This window comes from Artibeus jamaicensis, unplaced genomic scaffold (assembly GCF_021234435.1).
Source record: "Artibeus jamaicensis isolate MK-2021 breed Jamaican fruit bat unplaced genomic scaffold, CSHL_Jam_final contig_588, whole genome shotgun sequence".
In the NCBI taxonomy this organism is placed as follows: Eukaryota; Metazoa; Chordata; class Mammalia; order Chiroptera; family Phyllostomidae; genus Artibeus; species Artibeus jamaicensis.
The window spans coordinates 4,213,734-4,226,247 of NW_026521895.1; the positions used below are offsets into that span (position 1 = coordinate 4,213,734).

The 12,514-nt window shown below is 38.0% G+C and overlaps 1 protein-coding gene across 2 annotated transcripts in view; it reads left to right on the forward strand.

The window, feature by feature from the left end:
- Positions 1 to 12,514, forward strand: part of PRKD1 (protein kinase D1) — a 325,299-nt gene that overhangs the window by 231,325 nt on the left and 81,460 nt on the right. For both annotated transcript variants that reach the window (XM_037163503.2, XM_037163504.2), the window contains exons 3-4: positions 11,169 to 11,300; positions 12,143 to 12,303. In XM_037163503.2, coding sequence (XP_037019398.2) covers positions 11,169 to 11,300; positions 12,143 to 12,303 — 293 coding nt within the window. The remainder of the gene's footprint in view (positions 1 to 11,168; positions 11,301 to 12,142; positions 12,304 to 12,514) is intronic.

Genomic DNA, 12,514 nt, shown 5'->3' on the forward strand with positions numbered 1-12,514 from the left:
TCCCTTAAATAGGACCAAAGTTTGAGATTTCAGTTATCAAGATGGAATGTGATATGAGATCCTAAAACAAATATAGATAACCCTCCACATGAGTGAGTTATGCCCCAATATGCTTGAACGTTCAGTATTTAGGACACAGAATAACCTTGTAATTGAATGAATATTGTACATGGCGGCAATGATTCCAAAATACTTTTCAAAAGCCCACTGGATGCGCAGTAAACCAGGTGTCATGTGCTCTTTTGGCATCCATGTAGTTTCTTTGGTCAACTGTATTTTCAAACTTTTTGCTGATTTTTCAATTGGTTCTTTTCTTAATCTTGTTGAGAAGTTTTAATATATTTTGTATACATATCCTTTACCAAAAATGTGTTTTGCAGATGTTTTATCCTAGCTTATAGCCTTTCTCTTTATTTTTTAACAGGTCTTTAAAAGATCAGATGTTTTTAATTTCAATAAAGTCTATCAATTTTTTAAATGAGTTATATTTTTGCTATTGTATCTGGAAAATTTCTGCATAAACTAAGATGATAAACATTTTCTTTGAGATTTTCTTCTAGAAGTTGTATGGCTTATGTTTTATATTTGCATCCATGATCTATTTGTGTTAAATTTTGCAAATGGTGCAGAAACCTAGGATTATTATACATCTACATATGCATATTAGAAAAAACGTTTCCCAGTTTTGTGCACTACTGCCATGCAGTGCCAACTATGATACTTAAATGTTTTCTCAACTAAATAATTATGAAACGTCTCTTTCAGTTAATAATTATATTCCTTTTTTCAAAGATGAAGGAAGGGAAGTACAGAGAGATTCTGAAGCCACCTTATCTCACTCTAAGATCCATCTGTTATCCGGTGTTATAAAAGGAAGTTCTTTTCAAGAACAAAGATCCCACGTTGTAAATGACCTGTACAGGTCACAAATAAACATTTCTTTTCACTGTACCTCACTGCTGGAGCTGGGGGCTCTGGACCCTAGACTTCTGCCTCCCTCATCCCAGGATCACCCTTGGTTCCAATGCCCTGTCAAATGGATAAACTGATGGCCACTTGAAAGGATTCACTTGGTGATGGACAAGCAACCTGTGGCATATGAGCCTAATGGAATATGACTGCAGTCAAAAGGAACAAACTGCAGATGCACATACAGTGTGGATGAAATTCAAATGAGCTGTGCTGAAAGAAGCTAGAGTCAAAAGGCTCCATTTATGTGGCATGCTGAAAAAGGGACAGAAACTAAATCAGTGGTTGCTGGGGGACAAGGGTGAAGAAGGAGTTGTCTGCAAAGACGCATGGGAATCTGGACAGGGTTGATAAGCTTGTTTCTTACCCCAAACCCAGCACCTGTTGTTGAAACTACACAAGAAGGATAGATTCTACTTTATGTAAGTTATACCTCAGTAAACCTTATTAAAAACATAAACTCAGGTTTTCAATAAATAAAGCTCTTTTATTCTAGTAGACCAGAGTGGACCAAAGAATTGGTCAGCCTGATTCTTCAAAAGAAACCAGGGAGTCCCTCAGCAGCAAGTTCCCTTCCCTCAGTGCCCTGGAGCAGCAGCCAGAACAATTCCTGCACACAGCGGGTGCCCAGTTAGCAGGCACTGAAGTGAATTCTGCTGTCATCGAACAGAGTTGCTTTTTCTGGAGTTGGAATACCCAGCCAATTTCACAGCTTCTCATGGTTTTGTTGTTTATGAATCAAAAGTAGGCATCTGTTTTTATGAAAAGTGCAGTGAGACTTAAACTTAAAGCAAAGCATATAGGGCCTTGACCCTAGTGTCTCTAAATGTGCAGATGTATTTGAGAACAGTGATGCTATTTATCGCCACCATCCCTGCTGCCTGTTAGAACAGTTTCGTATAAAACTGTACCTAATCTTTGTCCACCAGTCTTTTGTAACTAGTCTAAAGGGCAATTTGTATGCTGGTGTTCCTCATGTAAATGAAGTCATTATCCTTTTAAAGGTATAAAGTCTCCTGTATGTGATGGAGCTTTCTAAGAAACAAAATTGACCTTTCTTTCCCCCTGTTCAGGATGCCTGCAGAGCCTGCACTCATTAGCTAGAATTTGACTCCATGACATTTTTACTTAATTTTCCTTTCCCTCTATGTTGGACACATGGGGCAACCATTTATGTTCTTTCTTGACCTGAGATGCTCTCTAATCTCTTTCCAGCTGCGGCATTTGTCATTCAGTCACATCGGGATATGGTGACCCTTCTTTCCCCATGGCAGTTCCTAGCTGTTAATTGATTCATTTTAGAGCAGGAACTACACACAGTCCTATGGACTTAGCTTCATTTAGTTAGTGTTAAGCAGAACAGTGGCTAGAAAAGCAATTTCCTCTAGAGTGGAAACACATTCTCTATGCGGTAGCACAAGAACAAATATTAGTTTTTAATGCCTTTAGTTTTTATAAGTGCTACGGATTGATAATAGACTTAAAAGCAGTAATTCCTTATATTAATACTGATAACGATGACAGTAAAAATAATTATAAATAATAACTGGAATTCAAACTCAGGATTTTTTTATTACATACGTACTGTTCATCATTATGCTGAGAAATTTTTGTGATAATTATCACCAGTATGCCAAGGATTGTGCTAATTACTTTGTATTCTTCTCTCAGCCCAACTAGGTGAGCTTCATCAAGCCAGTTTAATAGAGAGAGACTCTGAGGTTCAGAGAGGTGAAGTAGCTTTCCCAGGGTCACCCATTTGCTATGATCAGGATTAGAACCCAGGTATGCTCTGGCACTGTTTCCATGCTGTTCATAACTGCTTACACATACAGCCTTTACAGTGACAAGGTACTAGCAAGGACATCTCTGAAAGTCATTGCTAGACACTTCTTAAAATGGGATTGTAGAGCCCAAGAAAGAAGGTACCTACTGAGAAATGCTTAACTAGGTGGCTTAACCAGGTTCAAATTGAACAAACAGAGCCTAGGAGCCATTTCTTAACAAGAGCTTCTCATGGCAAACTACACCTCAAGGAGAAACCCACACTAAGCTGCCTTCCTCCCTTGCTGAGCTGCCTGCCTGCACTGCGTTCCTGCCACCTGAGCCAACCTTTATAAAGGAGTTCCTGCAATTGTGTTTCAACCTGTAGGAATGAGGCTTTCCTGTCCAATTAGAGCAGGCACAGCTATATCCTTATCAGCATCTTCACTGACCAATGAGAGTGGCTGGCTCCATTCTGGCCAATTAGGGCAGTGCCTTTTGGACTAGTCAGATTACAAGGATTTGGAGTCCTTGTGTGCTTGAGTATGGACCAATCAGGAAACCAGGATCAGGGACTTCCGTCTGTATTAAGCCAGCTCTCACCTGGCTGGGGAGCCACTTTCCCTTTCCACTGAAGACAGAAGACATTAAGACATTGTTTCCCTGGCTGGAAGTGAAACATCAAAGATTTAACCCTAAAGACGTTTAGCCAAAACAGCACAGATCAAATCAACACAGAGCTGAGTGGAGCACAGAGAGGAGCAGGGCAGACAAGACCATACCTACATAGAGCAAAGGAGAGCTGTATAGCCAGAGAGAAGCCTCGCCCCAAGACCACCAGCCCAGGACTGCCTAACTGCCCAGCTGTTTTCACAGCTATGCTGTATATCACAATTGAGCTGTTTGTACTGAATAAAGTTTGCTTTGCTTTACTTTTGAATTTGAAATATTCTATTTACAGATTATCAGGACTTAGTAAAATGTAGAATCTTAGAGAAGCAATGTCTTTTAAAGGTTTATTTATTTAACCAGGGACATTAATCACTTAATATGTGCATGTATACTCAGAGAAAGTATTATCTTTATTCTCTAGCAATCTGTGATGTCAGGCGTGAACAGATAAAGGAGTAAAGGGTGGCAGTATAGAGTGATGTGTTTCGTAATACAAGTGTGCCCAGGAGCCTACAAGAACAGAGAAGAGGACAATTTACATCATGTGGGGCAGGCCTACTGGAGAAGGCTTCCCAGAGCAGGTGATGCTGCGCTGAGTTGCTAGATGGGTAAGAGTTAGATAAGTGAGAGGTGGCTCCCTTCGAAGGAAAGTTTTGTGTCAAAGACAGGGGCTGTACATTAGTAATGGCTGAAGAAAAAAAAGAAAAAAGTATGTTGAGGGAAATGTTCTTGATGTTCTTGGCTGACTTCTCAGTGTGGAGATGGAGGGGAAAAATGACTTAACTGGCTCTCTCTTTTATGTACGTGGAGTTACATTTTGTATCTCTTTCATCCTTGCAGTGTCTTCCTGGCAGGTGGCATTGCTGCTTCTACAGCAGTTGTTCTGCAGCAGTCATAGAGTTCAGTTGCCTGGGGGGGAAACAGAGGGTCACTCACGTGTTTATTGTAACTCTCTGGGTTCTGGAACTGGTCCCAAAGGTGTTGGTGAGCAGGAGTTTAGCTCTGCCATCAAACCTATGGCTGTCTCTCTAGTTAAAAAGAGAAGAAAAAGGATCTTTTCTTTCTGAACAGGAATGAATGCATGTAAACTTTCTTAGTTTTCATTATATAAAGATCTGCCTTTGAATGTTGATAATTATATTCTAAACACTGGAATTACTAAACTTTTAATTAGCTTTCTGTGACCTCCTGTAGGTAATTGTCATAAGTAATCCTATGGTACCAATGCAAAATAAAAGACACATCTGACTCTGACAAGCCTTGCAGTAGTGCCTGCCTTCTGATCACGCTGACAACTCTTCCCCCTTTGATTTCTTCCATCACTTCGAAGAGTCATGAACTCCTCTTACTTTCTGAAGTCAGTTTTCCTCCAGAGATTTGATAAGCATTCACTTCTGTTTCCTTCTGGTTTTTCTGTGGTTTGATTTTACATTTCAACTTTTTATTCTCAGGTATAATATATGTATATATTTTCTAAGCTTATAAATTGTATTTTACCCCAAGTAGCTAATTACTACTAATTGTTAATCATTTGTTAAATAATGTTCCCTGGTAAATTAATTTCGATATCTCTTCTATCATTTATAATTCATTAACAGTAGATTTCTGTGATATCAGTTCTATCCTTTTGATCTCTCTTGTATGTTATGCACTTACACATATTTTAAAATATAGGTTTATAGCATATTTTGTTAGCAACCAGAGCTGAATTTCTTTATTACCCATCTTTAAAATGTTTTCTTTCTTAGCAAGATCTTTCCTACTTTTTCTATAGAAGACCTTTAGAATAATTTTATTAAACCCAATAGGATTATATGATTGTTAGAATATTACAGTAGATTTTTTTCTTGAGCCTTTACTTATAATTTATTTGGGCTTATTGAAAATAGTCCTTTCATTTAAAGGACTATTTAAAGTCCTTAGATAATCTGTCTTTAGTCATCCTAGATTTCACTTCCTTCTTGAATATATTTGTTCTTCCTCTTCTTTCTTACAGTCCACTTCTAGAAAAAGCAGAAACAAAATTACGGTTGAATAGTTCAGCTTTTTCTATTTTATCTGGTAGCATTACACTATATTTTCCATGGTTCAAACCAATCTCTATTTTATTCTTTCCACATATAACACAGGTAAAAGGTCTTTTGTCCAGTTTCAGCTTTTTTGTTTGTTTATTTCCTTATTTTTATTGTTGACACTAATACAGATGCCTCCATTTTCTCCCCCTTTACCAGCCTCTATTCATCTCCCATCCCCCTTCCCTCTGGCCCTCACTACACCATTGTCCGTATTTCTGAGTTAAGAATTTATGTTCTTTGGTCAACCCCCTTACCTCTTGTTATCCATTCCCCCACCCTTCTCCCTCCCCTCTGACAGTTGTCAGTCTGTTCCAGGTGTCCATGCCTCTGTTTCTAGTTTGTTCCTCAGTTTATTTTGTTCATTAGATTCCAGATGTGAATAAGATCATACGGTGTTTGTCTTTTTCTGATTGGCCTATTTCACAAGCTTCATTTTTTCCCCTTTTTTAGCATTCTTGGAATGGTTCTCACTGGCCGGGCCACTGTTTGCCTTTACTTTGCCCCTGAGCTACTGATAATGTGGTTGATATGTTCTCTTTTTCCCCAGGAGCTTAGCAAATAGTTTCCTGGGCAGTTCCATCAGTTTCTCTAGATACGAACTCCTTTTTTTCCTAATTAGGGTAACTTGTTACTGTGCTATCTATCACTCTGGCTTCACAAGCTTGTCATCTCACAAGCTTGTTCTTTCTACTCATGGAGTCTCTGGCCATACACTTATAAAATATTTTCCCAGAACTTTCTGAACTGTGTAATCAACATATCTAAAAACAATTTATTTTATTTTTCTCTTGGCTCTTATAATGTCTGGGATGATATATTCACAGACTTCCAAGTTCCCATCATTGCACCTCACTAACGTTTTTCTGGTCAGATGTGAGCTAAAAATAGAAATTCCCTTTTATTTTCCTTCAGCCACCTAAAAGATGTTATCATAAATATCTCAATAAGAATTTGTTGAATGTTCTTGTTGCTGAACTATTCAACTATGGCACCGCCACACATCTGGGCCACAATAGCCTGGACATGACCTGTGGTCATGTCTCAGGTAACCGCCCCATGGACACTCTTGCTAACCATCCTAACTATGCAGAAGACAATGAAGTGTCAAGAGCCCACAGAAATTATAATTACCAAAAATACCTAGATAATCCTATAAATTATATATAATTAAGTAAAATTAGACCATATATAAATATTCCCTCTCTTTTTTATTTCATTCTCTGCTTTTTAAAATGTTCTCATCCTTCAAGAGTCGGTTCAGAGCACCCCTCTGATGAAGGTTCCCTGACAGACCCAGGCAGTCTCCGCCCCTGCCTTTCTTTTGTGTTTCCATCCTTGCACTTTGTGTTAATTATTTATGCTGTTATTCTCATTTTGACTTTGAATCCTTAACAATAGATATTGTTCATTTTTCTATTTTCGACATAACACTATATTACCTAGTAGGTTCTAGATATATTAATAAAACATCACATAAATCAACTCTAATGCTTGAAGTTACTAGGACTGCTTGGTCTACATGAGCTGATAAAAGAAAGATGTGAAAATGTCTTAATTTTAAAAACTTAAAAGCTTTTAGAACTGTGACCACCAGAAGTTACAGATGAGTATTTGGGACTCATAAAAAACTAATAATTTGAGGCACTCACTAATGCAATGAAATGATTTGTGAGTAGTGATTATTCTACTAAACGCTCAAGAACAGAGGATGATTTTTGTATTTCTATTATGTGTATGGATGGATGAATGATAGGATATCAATGTGGAGATGGTTAGAATGTTTCTTATCCAGGCACCTTAAAACAGATGAACATATGTTGGGGCCATGGTATCCAGACGCTATTTTCAGTATTCCAAAGGCGAAGGAAATACCAAATTCATCTCAATTCTGCACAGTTTTTAAAAATGTCCCAGCATTTTGTTCTTGGCCAGACCATCACACCGAATGTGGTAACACTGGTTACTGTGTGAACACAAGCTCCGGTTGGCCTGTAATTAGGCACTACCATTGACTTTTGAAAAAATCTAAAAACTAGATATTGTTACTAGTTCCAATTTTTTTGAATGGGGGAGGACTTCAAAAAATGGAATCTATGTGGAAAGCATATTAAAGGGATATTTTATCATGAACTGAGTTAAGATCATTCTATAGATTATTTTATAGACTGTTTTCTTCCCAGTATTTTTGGCATCTCTGAGGTAAAGGTGCGTCTTACAATGATGGTATATTATATTTAATTGCAGTGTTTTCTTTAAATCTTTCCAAGTGATTTATAAAATAAAGATGCAGTTTATTATTCATAGTGTTTCAATGGTAAGAGAAATACAACTTATTCATAGAGGCTGGGGAGGTTTGTATGGTGTGGGTGTCAGGACTGTGGCTCCTTTATATTTCTGAAGCTCAGTTTTCTCATCTATAAGATGGGGATAATAACATCTACTTGATAGACTGCTTGTGAAAAATTGAATGAGGTGATACTTGCAATGTGTTAAACTTTTCTTTTATTATATCTGTCCCAATTTGATGATGTAGAAAGAGTTAATGCTTCTCTTAAATTGTCAAAATTACCAGTAAAAAAAAGTTACTGAAAATCTTGAAAGATCTGACATTATTTTATTATGCAAATAATTTGACCTCCAGAAGTTATTTTGCTTTGGAAGCCTCATTTGGTCTGTACTGCTAACCCAACACTTTATTCCATTTTGTGCAACAATTTATAATGAACCTTAAAAGAACTACTGATTATCTTAGAGTTTTTGGCTCAATTACCTTTTTTTCAAATACTCAGTGACTAAGGAAAGCATGTCATTTTCTCCTCTCCTGCACACTGGAGCATAATAGACTGTGAATAGAGCAAATCAAAGAAGCACAAATACCAGGATATGGGGCCCATTGTGTTCAGTTTGTAGCTCTGTTATATGGTTTTAATTTAGGTCGACTGATTGTAACAGGCTGACAGATAACACATTGTTCCTCGCTTGGAATCTCTAGACACTTTAATATTCCTATTCTTGTCTGTCCGTTTTGATTCTAAGATTTAAGAGAAATAGAATTACAGCATTCACTTTGTTTTCTTGCACTAAGTGATTATCTCTGAAGTGCAATTTTGTGATTAGGCGCGATGACATGCATACACTTGGCTAATGCTGCTCCCCCCAGGGTGCGGAACAGGTAAATTTGTAATGAATGGATGTTGTGCTTGGATTTCAAATGGGTGTGAAACCTCACAGCACTTGGTAGCTTTATTTTTAAAACCTATTTAATTATTTTAAAATTAACAGGAGAGTATTAAAATTGAACTTTAGAAAATGGCATTTAAACATAAGTCAAGGGTGCTAACTGCTTATGAATGTTAATCTCTCTCAAAAAGTGAATAAACAAACTTACATGACATAAATTGGGGCGGGTTACTGAAAATCTTCAGTTTAATTATTTTTATTCTTCCTGATTAATTTAGAGAACTATTTGAATGCAACTTGGTGTTAGTATTGTCAAATTCTAATGTGCCTTATTTTGAAAACTACATAATTATTCTACTAATTGCTGTCATAGTATTGTCATAGTTGTTTGGTGCTTGAGGGGTGACATTTGAGGGTGGGATACGGATGGAGAAGCCAGGAGTTAATGGTTGGCACAAAGTATTTTCTTTAAATATTTTCTTTGATGATTTAAAAACAAATTTTGCCCATGAGTATGACAGACCAGCTTTAAAGAGTGTTTAGCATTCATTCCTACATTTAGACACATTTTGATCAGACCAAGAAAGGGACCCAACAGTATCTTTCTACTGATTTACTGAGAATAAGCAATTGACCTTATATTGTGAATCTTGAAGTGAGAAACATAACAGACAATTTCTCAAAAGTGATACGGCTGAGTTTTTTTATGAGTAATCTTAACACTAGGTAGGACTCCATGTGTGCGATGCCAGTGCATGGTCGCCGGGCTACAGCTCTTCATCAGCTCCTTCTTCCCACACTTACATCTCTGAGCACAGGGTTCATTATACAGTTAGAGCTTAATAAGTCTTAGTTATTCCTGTTATTGTTTTCATCATATACCTAATTGAGTAAAAGCCATAGCTTTAACAAGCCAATAGATGATTTTCAATTGTAAATCACATTAATTTGGAGTGAAGTCATTTTATTCAAGGTTTAAGGAAAAACCAACCCATTAAATTTTTAATCTTCTATTAAGGTCCAGTTATAGGTCCTGTGAACCCTCAGTAATATTCCCTCTGGCAGATCTGATTCACTTCCCTGCATGTTCTATTATCACCTGCCCTGACGGGTGTGATGCCCTCAAACTTATTCTCATAATTGTGGACACCTCTGTAGCAGAGGTGGAGTACCTTCCCAATTTTCAGCTTCTCTGAACTGAAGAAGTAACTTTATAATTACTGTGGGTTTTTTGTTTGTTTGACCTGTCTTTCCTGCTAGTGTCGTAGGCTCTGTGAAGACATCTTACTAACCTTTATATCTTTATCCCCCTACAATGTGCCATTGGCAATGTTGAAGGTGCCTGACAAATGTGTGTTGAAAAATAACACAAGAGGGCAAACAAGAGGAAGACAAAATAGAAGGATATATGTAAAGCCTAAATTTTCCCCACATTCTCTCTGAATAAAACCTTATGAAATCAAGAGCACATGGGTCTGTCCCCTGGATTTGTCCTAACAATGGAAGTTTGAACTTGAAGGGCCTGGAGAAGCTACCATCAGTCAGACCTTCTCTTTCAGTGTCTGAGAAACTGAGGCGGGCTCAACATCAGGCTGTGTATGCAAACTGGTGTACAAGATACACCCCCACCCATTTAGAATTTGGGAAAAGGGGTGGTCCTTCACTTTTAATTCTTTATACCTTTCTGTTTCTTCAGAACAACAACCACTACCAACAACAACAAAACCACTCTCATCACACATTTATGATGTATATCATAAATACTTGTAGAAAAGTATAATGAAAAATAATGAATTTCAATATTCTGCATGAATACCATAGAGAAAAAAGTAAGCAAGAACAAAAAATGTTCTACAGCATGGATATCATTTGCTATCATTTGCTACGACTGGAGTTCACCTGTTTTGTATTAAACCTCTGCCATATGGGTGAAGAGGCTGCTTGCTTATTTTTAGGTCAGGATTTATATGCTTACCTGTCTTGCCTAAGAGGTCAAATACCCATCTCCACAAGAAGACACTGCTCAAGATTTCTTATCTGTGTTTTCATTGGGCCCCACCCCTCTAATGAATGAGTATTCATGGTTATATTCAAGGATGTAACCTCTGATCTAACTTCATCAAAAGTTTATTTACACTAAGATTTATGAATTTCTTTTGGGTTCATTTAAGGAAAGAAAAAGCAAAATATTTTAAAGTAACAGCAGGTATTTGTAAATTGAGTTGAGTTATTCTTTCATTCATGCTTTCTTTGAGCATTTTGGCTACTTTCAAAGTGGCCTGAGACTTTGGCAAGTAGAGGAGAGGGCTGCATAGCACCATTTGTAAAACTGTTGTTGGAAAGAATGGAGTCTGTGGGTTAAAAGCCAAGCAGTGTTGCAACTCATCTTTCCTAGCTTTCCCCGGAGTTATTACATACCTGTACTTGCATATTAATTCTCTTGCACACTAGTTATGTACAGATCAGGGTATCCGTTCAACTCAATTTTCAACATTCCTGTTTTTACAGCTTCTGCCACCTTTGAGGACTTCCAGATTCGCCCCCACGCCCTCTTTGTTCACTCATACAGAGCCCCAGCTTTCTGCGATCACTGTGGAGAAATGCTGTGGGGGCTCGTCCGCCAAGGCCTTAAATGTGAAGGTAGGAAATTTCCTTCCCCAACCAAGCTGAACACAGGCTGGAATTATCTGCTTATGTTGTGCCCTTTACAACAATGCTTTCTCTGCCTCAGATACCTTCCCGGGGTTTGGAGACCACATGGGTTCTGTTCTGTTCATTTTTGTATATTTCCTGTCTTCGATGTATTTGCTCTGGCCTGGGAAACTGAATTCTCACAACTTTTCCCTGTTTCATATGAATATATTTCTTTTGTGTGTGTTATTTTGGCAATAGACGAAAAATAAAATTGGTGTCTTAATTCCAGTCTTGGAATAGTGGTCATTCAATAAATGTTTGTTGAGATGAGCAGAGGTTCAGGAGGTTACTCAAAGCATCCAAGGTCTCTCAGTTACCGAATGGCAGATACAACTTGTGCCACACCTGTATACCAATGTCATAGTTTTATCCCCCTCTGTGGAATGAAATCCTTGAACTGCGGAGCCAGAATTTAAATCAATGTAGGGCAGAAGTTATGATGCTTTGTGATTAATTTTTTCCATGTGTCCACTCACATCAGAACTTGTGGCAGTTAAGAATGGCTAATCATCTCTTTGGACTTTTGCTCCTAGGTCCTTCAAAGCCAAAATTCATTAGACCAAAGGAAATTTTTTAAAATGATAATCATAATAGTTGCTGAGCTCATCCAGTAAAATCAAAATTCAAGACCCAGATTATTTACAGAAAAATAAATCAGCAAAATCTCAAAAGAAAATTTGAATAACATGGAAGCAGTACTATTTTTAAAAATTTGAAATTTACAACTGGTGTTGGATTAGCTTTTAATTTATGGTTGAACAAAAGTCACTTTTATTTTCTTTTTCCAGGATGTGGTCTGAATTACCATAAGAGATGTGCATTTAAAATCCCCAACAATTGCAGTGGTGTGAGGCGGAGAAGGCTGTCAAACGTTTCCCTCACTGGGCTCAGCACAGTCCGCACAGCGTCTGCCGAGCTCTCTACCAGTGTCCCCGATGAGCCCCTTCTGGTAGGGCCTTCTGTTCAACCATTCCCCCTTTCACATGACAAGTCTGTGGCACAAGGTGATAACTCCAAGGACAGTGCCCGGGGAGGGAGGACTCGGCCAGGGTGCACATGACTGTGTTTCCTCAGGGCCTGCTCGGTAGCATGGTCAGCGCTTCATCAGGTTTGCTCTTCTCTGTGAGGCAGTCCCGTTACAGAACATGTTGGCTTCTACC